Source organism: Vulpes vulpes, chromosome 12 (assembly GCF_048418805.1).
Source record: "Vulpes vulpes isolate BD-2025 chromosome 12, VulVul3, whole genome shotgun sequence".
In the NCBI taxonomy this organism is placed as follows: domain Eukaryota; kingdom Metazoa; phylum Chordata; class Mammalia; order Carnivora; family Canidae; genus Vulpes; species Vulpes vulpes.
Window position 1 is genome coordinate 53,043,303 of NC_132791.1, and position 17,578 is coordinate 53,060,880.

Here is a 17,578-nt window from a genome sequence, read left to right on the forward strand (position 1 = left end):
TATATGTGGAGTTTTTTTTGTGGGCTGTTACATTGATCTGTATGGGTTTGTTTTTTGGGTTTTGGGTTGGGGTGTATGTGTGTGTGTGTGTGTGTGCACACTTGCGCACATGCATTCATGCCAGTACCAGACTACTTTGATTACTATAGTGTTATAGTATAGTTTGAAATCAGGGAGAGTGAAACTTTCAGTTTTCTTCTTTCTCAAGATTGCTTGGTCTATTTGGGTTTTCTGTGGTCCATACAAATTTTAGAATTCTTTGTTCTAATTCTGGATGGAGATTGCATTGAATCTGTGGATTGCTTTGAGTACAATGGACATTTTAGCAATATTAATTCTTCCAGTCCATGAGCACAGAATATTTTTTGCATGTTCGTGTCGTCTTCACTTTCTTTCATCAAAGCCTTAGAGTTTTCAAAGTTCAAGTCCTTTACCTCCTTGGTTAAGGTTATTCCTAGGTATTTTACTCTTTTTGATGCAATCACAAATGGATTAATTTCTTAATTTCTCTTTCTGATTGCCTGTTAGTAGTGTATGGAAATGAAACCAATTTCTGTTTACTGATTTTGTACCCTTTGAGTTTACTACAGGCATTTATCAGTTCTTGTAGTTTTTTGGTGGAGTCTTTAGGATTTTCTACATATAGTATCATGTCATCTGCAAATAGTAACCGTTTACTTCTTCCTTTCCAATTTTGCTGCATTTTATTTCTTTTTTCTTGCCTAATTGCTATGGCTAGAACTTCCAGTACTATGTTGCATAAAAGTTGCAAGAGTTGGCAACCTTGTCTTATTCCTGATCTTAGAGAAAAAGGTCTCAGCTTTTCACCATTGAGTATGATGTTCATCATGGGTTTGTCATCTGTGGCCTTTATTATGTTGGTGTACATTCCTTCTATATCGACTTTGTTGAGAGTTTTTTCATTAATGTTCCCTTTTAAGTGATCTATTTCATTGGAATTTTCCGATTTATTACCTATCATTAAATATAATACTTTCATATTTTTTTAATTCCCTATGTTCTTTCTCTATTTTTTTCATTGATCAAACTTGTCAAAGATTTGGCTATCTTATTAATATATATATAACAAACCAAGTCTTTTATTTATTTATCAGTTCTAGTCTTTTTTGACTGATTCAGTCATTTCTGCTTCTCTATTGATCCTTATCTCACATTCTTTGGATCTACTTTATGTGTGCTAGGCAGGCTTGTATAAATAAATGGTGATATAGCAGAAGTTTATTAACTCCTAGGTCATGGCCACCCACACTGTAGAACTCTGGGCGCTCTACCACCTTCTCCAATTCCCCACTGGTCCAATGCTCCTAGGTCCCCCAGTTCTAGCTCTGTGCTCTTGAATTACACCTTCCTGATCAAAACTCTACTATCTATTCAACTTGAACCCCATTCCTCCCTCTTCCAAATTCACAGTGTAGGGAAGTTGTCTAGATAAGTTATTATTTCTTTTCTTTTTGAACAAAAGGGAGTCTGAGAAAGGAGATCCACTTCCATGTTCTAAGCAGCCCTCTAGATATGTCTTAGCTAGAGCCCATTTACCTCCTCCATCCCAGTGACCTGATCTACAAGACTCTTCTGTCGTACCCTGGAACTTTTCCCCAAAACTGCCAACAAAGAAAACCTAGGAAATGATTTAGGTTGTGTTGTTGTTGGGTCTCTGTGTGCTTTGTCCTAGGATGCCTCTAAGTTCAATATTACAGAAATAGCTCTGAGCTATTCTGAAGGTGGGTTCATGCCCTTTGCTGATTGTCCATTTGGCTTTCTCCTCAGCCCCCCAGTTTTACCCCATAGGTGAACCAGAGGAAAGATTTGAAACTCAGACTGAGTTAATTGGATTAGCAGCTTCCTAAGGAGTTTTGAGAGGAGTTGCACAGTCCATTTCTCACAACAAGGGAATGAAGTTTTTTCTTTGTCCTCAGCCTTCCCAAGCTAGATCACTAGAAATCTTGCTCATGTTCCAGGATTAACAGTGTTACCTCCTTCTACATAAGCATCAACGTGTTCTACCTCTGGTCCCATGAAAAATCTCTGTCCTAAAGTACTGGGACACTTTCTTTTATCAGACAATAGGAGCTTCCAGATACCTTTGGGAAAATGTAGCGGCATATTTAAGGAAGAATCCATCTTCCACCTTTCCAGAATAGGTGTGTTGAGTTTAATATCCAGGGGTCTTTACATAAGCTAATTGGAAGCCATTTTGGAAGTATGTAAAGTAAAATATATAGATAGGTAAGAGCCCTCAATCCCATTGAAAATGATAATTATTTTACTTCCTGGGCCCAGAGCTAGGGATGAGAGGGAAGATACTCCAGCAATCTTCACTTCCTCCAGGCATCTCCCACATTCCTCCCCATCTCACCATCTGTGGTGGATGCCAATACCTTACCCACCTGTGTTCTTCCCATGAATGGACCAGGTTACATCCTCAGTGCTGACCTTGACTGGCAGGGCTCATGGCTGAGCCAAGGAGGGCACACTTGCCTTTCACCCATGGTGCTGGGGGTGAGAAGTAGAGAAATAACTATGATCCCCTGGAAAATCAATGGACTTCCCCAGAGTGGTGATATAATTAGTAGCACTGCCAGAAAGTGATCATAAGTGCTTTGTGAAGCACTTCCTGCAAAAAATTAAGCCCCTGTCCAATGGCTTTCCGATAACAGAAATAATATATCTGAATTTTATTCATTCAGAAATAAATGTGCAGCGGCTATTGCCCTTTATGTGTAGCAGCTAAACAGCATTCAATATCTAGATGTCTTTCTGATCATATTTAGAATAATGGCGAAAGTCATGAATTACAGGGCACACAGCCTGACACATTTATTGCTTACAATCCATTTTATAGCCCTCTCTTTTAGGGCTTGAGTTGCTGAACAGGATGATTGTAAGCTATTTACAGAGAGAACTGCAGAGTTGCCTCCGGGTCCACCCTCTGGAGCAGGTCTCAGGGCCAGACACAGGCTTGAGGCCAGGTGTGGGCCCTCTCTGACCAGCACCAACTTCATCCGCAGTGCCACCAGTCATCCGCGTGTATCCAGAGACCCAGGCACAGGAGCCCGGGGTGGCAGCCAGTCTGAGATGCCACGCAGAGGGCATTCCTATGCCCAGAATCACTTGGCTGAAAAATGGAATGGATGTCTCCACCCAGATGTCAAAACAGCTCTCCCTATTAGGTAAGAACGGCCCTCAGTGCCTTTCTGCTATCCTCATCAAGTTCAAGCTGACACTTCCCCCAGCAGCGGAAGTGTTTCTAAGTCAGATGTGTTGGGAGTGAACAAATGTTTCCCGAAATTCTCCTGCTATCTGGACTCACACAGGTCTTGTGGGCTTTCTGAATGCAGTGATGATAAGCTGTCAATCAGGTCCCAGGTCAACAGTTTAGTTCAGCTGTTCCAGCCCAACAAAAGCATTGGCTGCTGAAGGGTTGTGTTTTTAACCTCACCACTCTGAATAGAAGGGAGATGGGAGGGAGGTGGGAGGTCCCAACTGAGAGCAGACCATCTGGAGCACTGTCCTTCCCACAGCCAACGGAAGCGAGCTCCACATCGGCAGTGTCCGGTATGAAGACACAGGGGCATATACCTGCATTGCCAAAAACGAAGTGGGCGTGGACGAGGATATCTCCTCACTTTTCATCGAAGACTCGGCTAGAAAAACCCGTGAGTCCACTCTTGCCTTTGAGCTTCTTGCACTGGTTGGGGGGTGTTGGGTGCAAGAGGACCAACTGACTGGGGCCGCAGCCACCATCTATGAGCCCCTGAAGACAAGGGTAAACTCCTATATTCTTCCGTGCTCACAGCTGGGGGCAGAGGGGGCCCAGAGGTGAGCAGATCTTCCCTGGCAACCTAGACAACACAGAGACAGGGAAACTCACTGGACAGCAGAGAGCGCCCAAGACCACAAGGAAGCTTGCATACCCTAGCCCCAGGTCTGCCTCCTACTCGCCCTATGACTAGAATCTCTGGCCTCACCCACAGACCACAGTCCTCCATACTATCACCCAGCAGCCAATGATGTACATTCACTATATGATAGACTAGATGCCAGTTCAATAATTGTATCACATGCTGCCGTCCCACTGGGGCCCAGGAAGTGGCCTGGGCACACGTGCACACATAACCTTTGCTCCAGGGATCATAGCCTACCTAGTGTGCCAAGTGTGCCCTCCCTTGTAGCCACTGCTCTGCAGGTGTGATTCCGTGGACGCAGGTGATAGATATGATCTCTTGCCCTTGTTCAAAGACTCCACTCTGAGTCTTCATCATCAAAGGAGACCGTCAAAAGTGTTTCAGATGGTCTTCCTAGGGGAATCCTAGCTGAAAATCAATATGGCTTCTAGAAGTGAACCAAGAGCTCTGGGAGAGATGGTGCTTACTCCTTGTCAACCACAGAAGTGGAAGATCCCATTCATTTCTATGATCCTGATTTCAAAGATTGATTAGAAATCAAAAGTGTCCTGAGACCTGGAAACATTGGTCCACATTCAGAATCCTATCAGAGTGCTATTGCTGGGGCAGAGGGTGATGGGGACTCCACACATGATGGATTAGGTAGTAGTACATCCATGAATGGAATCACTAAGATAAAGATGCTGACATTGCATTGTTCTTTTTTCCTTCTCTCAATCATGTTCCTGCTTTTCTGATTCTCTGATGCTGTAGTTGCAAACATTCTGTGGCGAGAGGAAGGTACCAAGCCTGCTCCTTCTGTGTTGTGCTTGTGATCACCTGTGTTCATGCTTCCATCATGGGCCATATTTCCTTGTGCCGCTATCAGCTTTTCCAGATAGCAAATGGTCCCCACAAGTGGGGTGCGCCTACAAGATCAGATGGGAGGGAGCAGGTCAATGTCAAACTCAAGTGGCACACAGTGAGAAGCAGATATAAACCCTGCTAGTGCCTTTAATGGGCACTAGTCCATTAGAACTTAAAAGTAGGAAGTTGCCATCTAAAGCTGTTTGAAATGGTCACTGAAGCAGACTACTTGGCAGGGGTTCCTGGTCGGACTGGGCCTTCAACATTTTTCTAGGAGCTGATACTAGTATTGGGGTTTAGTGATTACTTTGAGGAAATGGCAAAGGAAACAGCCGCCATGGTTTCTGTAAATGTATATTTACAGGTATATTTTTAAATGAATAGACTTTTAAAATTTGTATGTATCAAACCATCTTTAGGTATTAGGTTGGGCCTTTTAAAAAGCTGCCATTTTTTTACATCAAAAATGGTCTAGTACTGACAATTTCATGCGGTTCAAAAAATAGCAGGCCCAGGTGGGAACTGGGTTACAGAGCCCAAGTCACTATGTGGGGTGCATGTGCATTTGCCCAGAGTAGAGTTCAGATTCCCTTGAGGTAACCTGTTCTGCAGTTTCATGGATGCAGGGGGGGGGTCAGGGAGAAGTATGAGAAGTAGCAGAATGCACCATGTGATTTCAGGGTGAAGCACAAAATCTCCCTCTTTAAAAGCCAGCTTACTTCCTATCTTATTTTCCCTCATGAATGTTCCCCCTGGCGTTGCCTAGAGTCTCGCATATGAATGCATACACAGACACAGAACAATTTCCTGAACGTCGGGCACTGCTGCTTCCAGTAAGTCTGAGAGCAAAACAGAAGCAGAGCCTGAAAAATGAGGAACTGATGCCAGTAGGCTTTAGGATTCCTTGGAAAGACAAGTTGTAGCAACTGCCACTCATCATGGACAATTTTCCCCTGATCCAGCTCCTAGGCCCCTGAGGTACACAGCTTTCCCTCTGTATCTTTAAGAAGTGATAATTTCCTAAAGGGAGTTCAGGACAAAGAGGCTCAAGTTTCAAAAGTGGAGACCAGCAAAGAATGCAGGAGGCCCTGGGGTGTATGAGATACAGCCATAGAGGCCCCACCTTGAGGCCAACCTGAGAACCGCGCCACCCCCACCCCCCACCCCCAGCGGCTTTTGGGCTCGGTGCTGGCGGGTGCTGCGCTCATGGGACAGCATAGTGGCAAACAAATCCATGCTGCCCGGATAGCCGGCCACTTGAACCCTTCACAGCTAGAACCCAAAGCTGGGGGCAGGGAAACAATAGGAGCCCAAACAGACAGGCTGGCTGGCCGCAGGGAATTGTCCGGTCTCTACAAGAGAAATGAGGTGAGGGGGGCTCACCGCAGCAAGGAAAGCTCCTTCGTGCCACCTTCGGAGAAGCCATGCTCGGACAGAGGCTTCCGGGGGGCTGGATCCTGAGGCTGGCTCCCCTGGGAAGCCACTCGTTTGTTGAGGCCCACATCCGTGGCCGGCTGTGAGGAAGGCACTGTGCCTAGCCTGACCAGGGGCCACGGTGGCAAGCCCACATCGAGTCCCTGAGCTCTCAAGCTTACCTTGCTAGCTTTCGGCTATCCACGTCCCAGGAGGCCGTCCCTGGCGTCTCCAGTTTGACAGGCTCTTCAGCCCATAGGTCTGAGCAAAAGACGTTTGCCAGGTGAGCATCGACAGGCAGGCCCCGCTGGGACAGGATAGACAGGGACAGAGCACGTAGTGCCAGGAGCTAGGATGCCCCGGGAGCCGAGGCAGAAGCTGCCTAGGCGGCCGCTTCAGCTAACACTCAGCCGCCTAGGACTCCCCACTGGAACCTGGGCAGGGCGCTCCCAGGCCCTACTAGCTTCTGCGAGGCTGGGGTCAAGTTGTTCCCAGTGGCCAAGCCCCTCCTGCCCAGAGCCCCTCCTGCCCAGATCCCTGTGTCAGGGAATCAGGGACCTTGGGCCACACTGGGAACCACAGGCACTGGTACTTCCTGGGGGCCCAGGGCCCAGAAAACTGCCTGCAGAGCCACTGGAAGCAGCTGGAATGCTGGCTCCTATTTCCTCTTGTATTGGTTTCTAACACTAAAAACTTAGCCAGATAGTCAAGTCCATGCACCAGGCTTCTCAGCATGCTAGGAAGGAGCGTGTTCTTCATATATTTAATTTTCTTAGCATTTATGGAAATCTGTTGCATGTTCTACCTTCCCAAGAAATAAAGAGAGGGAGAGAGAAAGGAAGAACTCACACCTTGCCTATTTTTTTTTTTTTTTTGCCATGTTTACCTCTCATAGAGAGGTGTACGGTGATGCCACAGAGCCCAGGGGCCGGACCCCTGCTCTGGCACAAATGCAGGTGGCCTCAACCAAGCCCCTTCCCTTCCTTGGACCTCGGGGGTTTTTATGTCTTTATAATAAGGAGGCAGAACTGGCTCATCCCAAGGCCACTTCTCTGCTAGTCTGAGATTTCTCCCCCGAGGCCCACACCTGAGCAGGGGTGGGAGCAGGCAGGGGGGCATGACCAGGCCACCACCCTGTTGTCTGACGTGGGGCTGCCACAGAGCAACTGCTGAGGCGGAGGTGGCAGCCAGCTGTCCTTAAGGAGGGCTTTGCTGGCACCGACGGGCCAGGATTTAACTGGCACAAAGCAGTACCAGCCACAGCATTCTTAGGCCATGTTCCAGGGAATGGTGCTATAGACAAACATGTTTTAAAAAATAAATAAGAGCCTTTGCTTTTATGGCATGATCTGGGCCATCTGACTGGACTAGTTGACAACAGTCAACCAAGGGAGACTCTGACTTCAGAATAGGAAAGATCAAATGTATGTGAGAGCCAAGACTGTCATATATTTGAAAACTTGTGTTGGTGGCCAGTCCTAGATGCCCTAGGGCAGAGGTGCGTGTCTGGAAGGATAGCCTGGGATTGCAGAGCCCTCCGGCACTTTGTCCTCATGCTGCCCACACACCACCTGCTCATCCCACATCACCTTGACCTGCACTTATACGTTGGGCCTGGACCGCATGCACCCAAACCGCAGGTTTCTTGTGTGCCCAGCATGTCCTATGACCCTGCAGTGCATCTGGATAGGAGGGTGAGGGCTAGCTGCTAAGAGGGCGATGCATAACCATGGCCATGTTTGCTCCTCCCAGGCCTTAGTGTGGGAAACATGTTCTATGTCTTCTCCGATGATGGCATCATCATCCTGCACCCCGTGGACTGTGAGATCCAGAGGCACCTCAAACCCACTGAGAAGATCTTCATGAGCTATGTAAGTGTCTGTGCCAGGACACAGACAACATCCTCAAAGTCAGTCTCACATCATGTGTGCCCCTCGATTTCTGAAATTCTGTTTTCTATGTGTGGTGTTGTTCGACATGTGTTCCAAGGCTCCAGAGAAAGTACCCATGAAGCTAAGAGTTGAAGGTGTCCTTCCTTGTTTCAGACTTCCGTGCACAGAGCCCTAGGTGAGACCCAGGGCTTACAGATGGGTTTCTCTGCTCTACAAGTTCACTGAGAAAGGATGGAGACAGCAGTGTGAATAGACAGCCAAACAGGTGCCGCTAGAAGCAGGTGCCACTAGAAGCAGAAAATGTCACGTCACATCTGGGGACTTGCACATACTCTGTGTGCCTGAGATTAGGGTGACCATAGACTGGGGTCAAAGCCAAGGAGTATTAATGTTCTATCTTAAGAATTCTAGGGACATCTGGAGGCCTTCAAGTGAAGCACGGCCATGGTGGGGCTGCTTCAGAACACGTGCAGGGCCCCAGCAAAGAAGCAGGTGCACAGGATGTTGTGATCATCCACGTGAGAGAGGGTAGTGACCTAGCCAAGCCAGGGGCAGTGGCAAAGGGGATAGTTGAGTGTATCTTAGTGTTATTCACAGGTGACATCAACGGGCACCACAAGCGTAATCCAGGGTCTTGCTAGGAGGGGCACAGTGCCCTTCACTCAGGAAGAGGAGGAGAGGCAGGTTAGGGGGATACAGCTCCTTCTCTGTCTGGGGCTGGGGATCCCAAAAGCAGAGCAGATTGTCTCCTCCTCAAGGAGTTGAGGGTGCCCTATGATGCCCTGAGTTTGAGATGCCCATGGGACACAAGCATAGAAACATCCAGAAGATGGGGAGCAGGAAGGAAAAGGCAGTGGTGAGCTGGAGAGTCCTCAGCTCTCTGGCAGGCAAAAGAAGTAGCTTTAAGGAAGCCTGGAGAACATGTGTCACAGAACCTAAGGATCACCGAGTTTACAAAAGGAAGGGGTTCTCAACCAGTCGGTAGAAGAGGTTCTCAGTGACTCCTAAGGAACCAGGGGAGAGAGCATGAAGCATGAGATTGCCCTGAGTGTCACAGGTGCTACAAAGTATGAAGCCCACTGCACAGTGGCAATGCACCATGAACAAAAGGCCGAAGAGGTGATGGCTGGCAGCAGTTCCAGGAACACCCCTGTAGCCCCCAAGACCCAGCTGTCCAGAGGTGTCCTCCAGACTATGCTTCCTCCCACACCCCAGGGCTCTGTCCCTCCCATTGGTTTCTCACTTGGCCTTGTGTTGGTGGTCACTTGCATAAGGTAAAAACCTTAGCTACTTTATGGTAGAACAATGGCATTAACCCAGAAGAGTCCCCTACAAGCCCCCACGTGCCCTCTGCTTGGGGACATACAGTGCATGAACAGGTGAGCATGGAGCTGGAGCTCATGGTGGAAGTGGGTAGGGCCCCAGTGAGTTCCCGCAGCCACCTTGTTGCATTGCCATGCTGGCTTTTGGCATGTCTCAGGCTGTTGCATTCTTCACATTTGTAGCTCTGGAACAGCTGTTTTCTGGGCTGTTTGATATGAATTATTTTTTTAGATGTGTTACCCCTGATGAATTTTTCTTCCACTCAGTAGCCATGAAACCATCAAGAAAGAGTGGTTCTAGTTAATTTCTAGCAGTTAGGTTTAAATAATTGTTCCCTGTCACATGGGCATTAATTTCTCATAGATTTGCAATAACCTAATCTGTAGCTCGAGGGTAATCTCTAAAATCCTAACCACGACTCACATTTCCTAAGAAGCTAGAACAAGACACAGTAAAGACAGGCCCTGCAGAACTTTCAGGCAGCACAGGACCACGGTTAGCTATAGAACAACCCCAAACAAGTGTTCTTCTCTAGAAAATGCCCAAACACCTCCCAAGAGGGTTATCGTGAAGCAAGCCTCTTGTTAAAGCACTGAGCAAGAAGGAAGTTGGTACGTCTTCTCTCGGGCATCTCTGCTGGATGAGGCATCCACTCTGTGCAGTGGGAAGCCTCACGTGTAGTAGATAAGGGCACAGGCTTCTGAGCAGGGCACCCCTGGGTTCATAGCCCACCTCTGTTGCTCAGTAGGCTGAGTGGCTTTAGACAAGTGACCTAATCCCTCCAAGCCTCTGTTTTCTCACATATGAATTGAGGTAGTTGGTGAGGATTTAATGTGATACCGGGCAGTGGCTAGGGTAGAAGGTAAAAGCTCTGCCCCAAAGTGATTACAGTCATTTAGGAAAGAACTGGAAAGTAGATAAACTCAGGGATTTAGGAGGCTCCATAGTCCTTGGTGACTCACTCGTGGCAGACCGTAGGGGAGAAGGAAGCAGCAAGGGTGATGGTCATACTTGGTCTTGGCTGGCCAGCTGCTAATGAAGAGCCAGCAGAAGGAGCAGGTATGGAGGAGAGGAGCAGCTCAGGAGCTGCGTTTGAGGAGGCTGTGGGAGAACCAGGCAGGAACTGGAGAAGGTGGTTCTGAACTAAAGACACAGATCTGGGAGCCATCTACATATGGGTGTTGGCTAAAGCCAGGGCAGTAGACAAGACCACCAAGGGTGTGAGTGAGTGGTTTGAGTTGAACACTTGAACAGAACCCTGTGGGGCAGGGGCAGGGGGCAGTAATTAAGGGACAGGCAGACTAAGAGGGACCACGAGGAGACTGAGACAGAGGGGGCCAATGTCATGATGAAAAACATGAGACTGTGTATCATGGAAGGTAAGGGAAAAGAAGGTCCCCCTTTTCGCTCATTTATTCATTCAACAAATACACTTGAGGCCCTCATTTTGTGCCAGGCACTTTACTAGGTGCTAAGGAGCTAACGGTGAAGGAGATGGACACAGAGCCTGCTGTCACAGAGCAATCTAGTGACAGAAGAGAGCCTAAACGGAGGTAGACAAATCAGTGCATAAAGTCAGGTGGCAAATGACAAATGCAGCAAGATACAGGAGTGAGGTAGGTCGGTGGTGCTAGGTCAATGAACACCCAGGCCTAGGGCAGGAGGGGGGCATGAGGAAGGAAAAGCAAGCATGCCATGTACATGGAGCATGGTGGGTAAGGGCAAGAAAAGCTGAAGGTCAGAGGAATAGCAAAAGCCAGAGTGGACAGGACCTTGTAGGCTTCAGGGAAGACTTGGATCCTATTCTGAGTGAGAAGGAATGTTAATGGAGTGGACCATGTTGAGAAGAGGGACATGGGCAGACTTAAAGTGATGCCTATGGATTCTGTGTTGAGAACAGGTGGGGGTGGGGGTGGCCAGGGTGGAATCAGGGAGTACATCCTGGATGCTCCAAACCAGTTACTCAGGCAACAGAGAGTATGGCTTGAGCCAAGGTGTTGGAGGTAGGGAGCAATGAGGCAAAGTCAAATTCTGAATGTTTTTTGAAGGTAAAGCTGAAATGGATTTTGATGCAGTGGATGAGGGCTGAGCATAGGAGTAAAAAAAAAAGGACTCAGAGATGGGCTGCAAGGGTTTGGGTCTAAAGAAGTAAAACAGCAGAGCTGCCATTTTGTTAATGGGATGAGCCAGATTAGGAGGTAAATTGGGAGATGATTTTGGACTCTAAAGTTGGAGTTGTACATCAAACAGCCAAGTAGAGCTAGGTGGTTGCCTGCATAAGTCTGTAGTTCAGAGAAGAGGCTCTAACTAAAGGTACAAATTTGGGAGTGGGAAGCACATAGATGGTATTTGATGTGATAGGTTTGGATGAGCTCAGCAACGGGAGTGGATTTTGGAGAGGAAAAGTCATCTGGTGGCCCCTGTGTTTTCCAACATACAGAAATCAGCAAACTGAGCAGGATCAAGCAACAGAGAAGGAGCAGCCACTGGGGTAGGGTGGCAGGGGGAAGGAAGCAAGGACTAGCACAGTGTCAGATGATGCCCCAAGTTCAAATAAAGAAGTGGCACAGGTTTAATTTCATAACTGAGAAGTACTGAGTATTGAGCTTGGTGGGAACGGTGCCGACCCTGCGGTGAGGAAGCAGAGGGTAGGTCACTCCTGGGGAAGTCTGTCCATTAACAGTTTTCTATCTGATGGGGATTCAGAGAGGGGCAAGTGTGCACACAAAGGGGAAGAAAGCAGGCCTGTGGCTGCCGGTAAAAAATCACACAGAGGGAGTTACAGCCTCACGAGTGAGAGCAGGTGAAAGGTGAATGTTAAAAGCAGGTGATGTTGGAGGGCTCGTGTGTCAGGTTTGTGGATTCTGGAGAAGGAACAGAGGGACAGGGGAGGGTGAAGAGAGAGGGAACTCACGCATGGCATTGGGGAGCAAGGGATTAAGAAGATATATGGCAGCCTATCTCCTTTATAGGAAGAAATCTGTCCCCAAGGGGAAGGAAATGCCACCCAGCCATGCCAGTGGGCCTCGGCAGTGAACATCCGACACCGGTACATCTATGTGGCCCAACCAGCACTGAACAGAGTCCTCGTGGTTGACGTGCAAGCTCAGAAAGTTCTACAGGTACATCTCTCTAAGGGAGGGGGCAGTGGGGGGCTTCTGGTTCTGGGGCACAGCTTGTTACATTCCTCTTGGCTTTCTGCACCCTGCCCAGCTCCTCTGCGAGGCAGTCAGATTGAAGACCGGGAGAGCAAAGAAGATTCATGTCCAGCTACTATGTGCCAAGCGCTGTTCTGGGGTCTTGGAAAACAGCCATGAATGAGCAGTGAAGCCCCAGAATTTAGATTCTAGAGTGAAAGGCCATAAATCAGAGTGTTAGAGAACCGTAAATTCTAAGAGCTATTTACAGGTCAAATGTGAGAGAGGAACTGGAAGACTGTTTTGTTTTGTTAAGATTTTATTTATTTATTCATAAGAGAGAGAAAGAGGCAGAGACATAGGCATGTGGGACTCCGTCCCGGGACCCCAGAGTCACACTCTGAGTCAAAGGCAGATGCCCAACCTCTGAGCCACCCAGGTGGCTATTTTTAATTGGCTCTTGCTCTGGAAGTAAACAGATTCTGAGATCTAAGTGCCCAGTGGGCCTCCCAGTGTGGGAGCAGAGGGCTGGCTGTGGGGGCTGGAGTACAGTGAGAAGTGGGGAGAGCGGGGTATGGTGAGGGTAGAGGTAAATCACAGCCCAAGCCACTGAAAGCTTTTCATCCAGGGAGTGATCTAATCTGACTTATATTACTAAAGAGTCAGGCTCTGTTAAGAACCGATGGCAAAGCAGAGCAGAGTCATGGCTACTGAAATAATTCACGCAAGAAATGCAGACAGCCGTGGAGGTGGTGAGAACTGATCAGATTCCTGACAGGTTTTAAATGTGGAAAGATTCTCTGCTGGGTTGAATGTAAGTTTTGAGAGAGGGACATCAGGTCGTTTAGGGGCTTTTTCATTTGAGGAACTGTAGAATGGTGATGCCATTTACTGTAAGTGGTGGATTGAATAATGGCCCCCAAGATATCCACTGCCTTATGCCCAGAACCAATGAATGTACCTTCTTGGACAAATAGGACTCTGCAGATATGATTAAATTAAGGTTGTCTAAATGGACTGTTACTTGGGATTACCTGGGTGAACCCTACCTCGATGAACATGGAAGTACCCTTATCAGAGGGAGGCAGGGAGAAATGTAGCTGTGTAGGAGCAGGAGGCAGTGTAAGGACTGAAGCACACTGGGGTACTACTGGCTTTTAGGATGGGGAAGGGACCACAAGCCAAAAAATGCAGTTATAGGGACTGGAAAAAGTCAAGTAAACACCTCCCCTAGAACCTCTGGAAAGAGCACTGCCCAGCAGACACCCTTGTTCAGCCCAGTGGAATTAATTTTGGACTTTCAGCCTCCAGAACTGTAGGAGAATTAAATCTGTGTTGTTTTAAGCCACTAAGTTTGTGGTAATAGGTTATCATAGCAATAGGAAACCAGTGTACTATATAGAGACTTCAGGCAAGGCAGAGGCATGCAGGCCATGGATCAGGAAGACAGAAAAATTAGGAATTTGGGTTTAGACCTGCCAAGTGTAAACTGCTATTATAAATGTTAGCTGGAAAAAAAAAAATAAAAATAAATGTTAGCTGGGCCACATGTGTGACTTAGTTGGGTATCCAACTCTTGATTTCAGCTCACGTCATGATCAAGGTTGTGGGATCAAGCCCTGCATCAGGCTCCACGCACAGCAGGAGGTCTGCTGCTCTCCCTCTGCCCTTCCTCTCTGCTTGCACTCTCACTGTTTCTCTTTCTCTCTTTCTAAATAAATGGGTTTTTTTAAATGAAAACAAAAATGTAAGTAGAGCTGTCAGATAAGCAATTGGATAAACAGATCTGGAGTCCAACAGGACATCTAGGTCAGAGATGTCAGTGTGAGTATCATCACCATACAAACTTAGATCCAGAGAAGTGGGTGAAATCACTGAAGGTAGTACAGATGGAGAAGAGGTCAGGGTCGGAGCCCTAAAGCACTCCAACACACAAAGATCTGGAAGGAGAGAAGCAGCCAACAAAAAGACCAAGCAAGAGCAGTCTGAAAGGTAGAAAGAAAATTGGGGAGGGGAAGGGGGTTGAGGATTCCAGGAACCAAAAAAACAAGTGTTTTAAGGAAGACGTTGTGGTCAGTGATGTCAGATATAGCTGAGAGCGTTTGTGTGTCATGAAGACTAAGAATCAACCAGTTAGTGGGTCAACTGTCAGTCACTGGATTTAGTATCACATGGATCACCTTGGCAGGAGTAGATAAAATGATCATGGAATACAAGCTTGAGGTCATAGAGATGGTGAATACAGACAACCAATTTGAGGGAGTTTGCTCTAAATATAAATAAAGGGTGTCAAATGAGGCAGTGAGTAGAAGAGCGTACTGAAGAAGCTTTTTTAGAATAGGTGACATTACAACATTAATATGTATATAGGTATGTGTGTAATGCTAAAAGAAAAAATTAAAAATTAAAAAAAAAAACCCTTCCACACGTTCCCTTTTTTCTGCATCATTGAAGTAAGCAGGAGTCATTGGAATCCAGGGCAGAGAAGTAGACCTGCTAACTTTAGATAAAAGCACATTCTTTCATAAAACAGAAGGAAATGGAAAATATTCAGGTACACTTACAAAGAGGTGACAGTTACAATTGGTGGTAGACGGATGAACATCTCCTGTGGTTGCTTGTATTTTCCCAGTGAAATAAGAGGGGAAATTATCCCCAACCCTGGAGGTTTGAGGAGAGAGGTAAAGGGTGCATTTGAGACTGAACTGAGCAGGGCACGGTGATAGGACTGCTGAGTGAACGTAAAGGCCTGCTGAAGGATGGTGGATATAAATAGAAAGTGAGACCAGTTGTCAGGGTTGTGGTTTTTCCTCCCAGTGATGCCCTGGTGCACACTCATTGTAGGGGAAATTGGGACATAAGCAGGACTGTGGCTTCTCCAGGCCAGTTGGGCAGAAGACTTTCTGTTATTGATTTTTCTGGCCAGAGAACATACTCTGAATAATTTCAACCCTTTGAAACTCATTGAAGCTTGCTTTATGACCCAACTTAGGATCAATGTGGATAAAAATGTTCATTTGCACTTTAAAAGAAGGTGTGTCCCAATGTTAGGTACAGTATTCTGTATATATGTCAGTTATGTCAAGTTTGTTCACTGCATTGTTCAGATCTTCTAAGTGATTTTTCACTTTGTCCACTATTAGCTGCTGAGAGGTGTGCTGAAGTCTCACCCTGCAATTAGAGGTTTATCTAAATTCTATCCATTTTTGCTTTAAAAATGTAGTGAATTCCTAGGGCAAAGGTTTCTTCATTCTTATAAAATATCTCTATCAAAAAAATAAATAAATAAATAAATAAATAAATAAATAAATAAATAAATAAATAAAATAAAATATCTCTATCTCTGGCAGTGCTTCTTGCCTGAAAGTCTGTTTGTCTAATACTAGTCTAGACAGATCAGATTTCTTTGGATTAGTGTTAGCGTGCTGTATTTTTGCCATCCTTTCACTTTCAACTTTTCTATGTCCATTTATAAAGTTACATGTGTTTAGGTTTTGGCCTTTATCTAGTATAATAATCTTGATCTTTTACTTAGATCATTTGCTCCATTTATATTTAATGCAATTAAGGATGTAGATAATAGATAAATCTATCATCTTACTGGGTTTTTTATTTGACCTACCTGTTTGTTCTTTTTTCTCCTTTTGACTGTCTTTTGGATTAGTCCAATATTTTTATTCTATTATTACTATTACTACCTCAGATTATAACCTGCCTCCTTCCCTCCATACAGTCCCATATAATTTATGACTTCACTTCCCCAGTAGTGATCAAACAACAGTACAACAGTAACTCCTTTCCTGCCTTTTGCATGATTGTAGGAATGAATTTTAAGTCTGTTTATAATTGAATCCCACATGAGCTTAGTATTACTTTGTACAGTTGATAGTCATTTATATTCACCCACATATTTACTTTTTTCACTGCTCCTTATTCCTTCCTAAAGTACACAGTTCCGTCTGGGATCATTTTCACTGTGACTAAGGACTTTTTTTTAATAGTTCTTTTACTGCACATCTGCTAGTAATACATTCTCACAGTTTTTGTTTGTTTGAAGAGAACTTTATTTGCCCTTTACTTTTAAAGACTGTTTTCACTGATATAGAATTCTACTGTGGCAATTATCCTCGCTCAGCGTTATAAGATGCAGTTCCATTGTCTTCCATTGTTTTGTTAGTGGGTCAACTGTCAGTCACCCTTTGGAAGGTCATGTATCGTTTTTCTTCTGACTACTTTCCAGATTCTTTGATCTTTAGCAATTTTACGATGATGTGCCCAGGGGGATGTTCTTTGTATTTATTCTGATTTGAAAGTTTTAGTGGTTCTTGAATGTGTAGCTTGATACCTTTCATCAGATTGGAATTCTCTCTTCTTTGGAAACTGTTAAAAAAAAAAAAAAGACATTTTCATTGTGTGCTACATGTCTCTTTTACTCTTTTGTTCCATCCTTTTTTGTTTCTTCGTGCTTCAGTGTTAGTATGTTCTATCAACTTGTCTTTCAGTTCACTAGTCCTGTCTTCTGATATGCCTAATATGGATTTAACAGAACCTATTGAGTTCTTAATCTGAGGTATTGCATTTATTTTTACTTAATTACAAATTTATATACATAAGTAGAATTATCTTTTTATGAATCATTTGTGGGTCTGTTTCTTTTGTATTTTTAATAGTTTTTAGTTATATAGTCTATATCTTGTACTGCCTAGTAATTTTTTAAATGCTTAGCATTCCATATATAAAAAGATAGACTTGAGAGAGATCTCAACCACCAAAAAGACTTTACCCTTTCCTCTGCTAGCCAGAGAGAGTAGACAATGAATCGCTTTAACCAAGTACTAAGTTGAATCAAGGCCAAATTGAAGGTTTTATTTATTTATTAATGAGAGACACAGAGAGGCAGAGGGAGAAGCAGGCTCCCTGTAGGGAGCCTGATATGGGACTCAATCCCAGGACTATGACCTAAGCCAAAGGCAGAAGCTCAACTACTGAGCCACCCAGATGCCCTGACATGAAGTTTTTTTTTTTATATAAATTTATTTTT

At 45.6% G+C, this 17,578-nt stretch overlaps 1 protein-coding gene across 6 annotated transcripts in view; it reads left to right on the top strand.

The window, feature by feature from the left end:
• Window positions 1–17,578, top strand: part of FSTL4 (follistatin like 4) — a 397,791-nt gene that overhangs the window by 363,758 nt on the left and 16,455 nt on the right. For 3 of the 6 annotated variants that reach the window (XM_072728614.1, XM_072728608.1, XM_072728609.1), the window contains 5 exons: window positions 3,030–3,191; window positions 3,543–3,677; window positions 4,680–4,706; window positions 7,938–8,056; window positions 12,373–12,522. In XM_072728614.1, the coding sequence (XP_072584715.1) occupies window positions 3,030–3,191; window positions 3,543–3,677; window positions 4,680–4,706; window positions 7,938–8,056; window positions 12,373–12,522 (593 nt within the window). The remainder of the gene's footprint in view (window positions 1–3,029; window positions 3,192–3,542; window positions 3,678–4,679; window positions 4,707–7,937; window positions 8,057–12,372; window positions 12,523–17,578) is intronic. The other 3 variants (XM_072728613.1, XM_072728610.1, XM_072728612.1) reach the window with 1 other exon arrangement.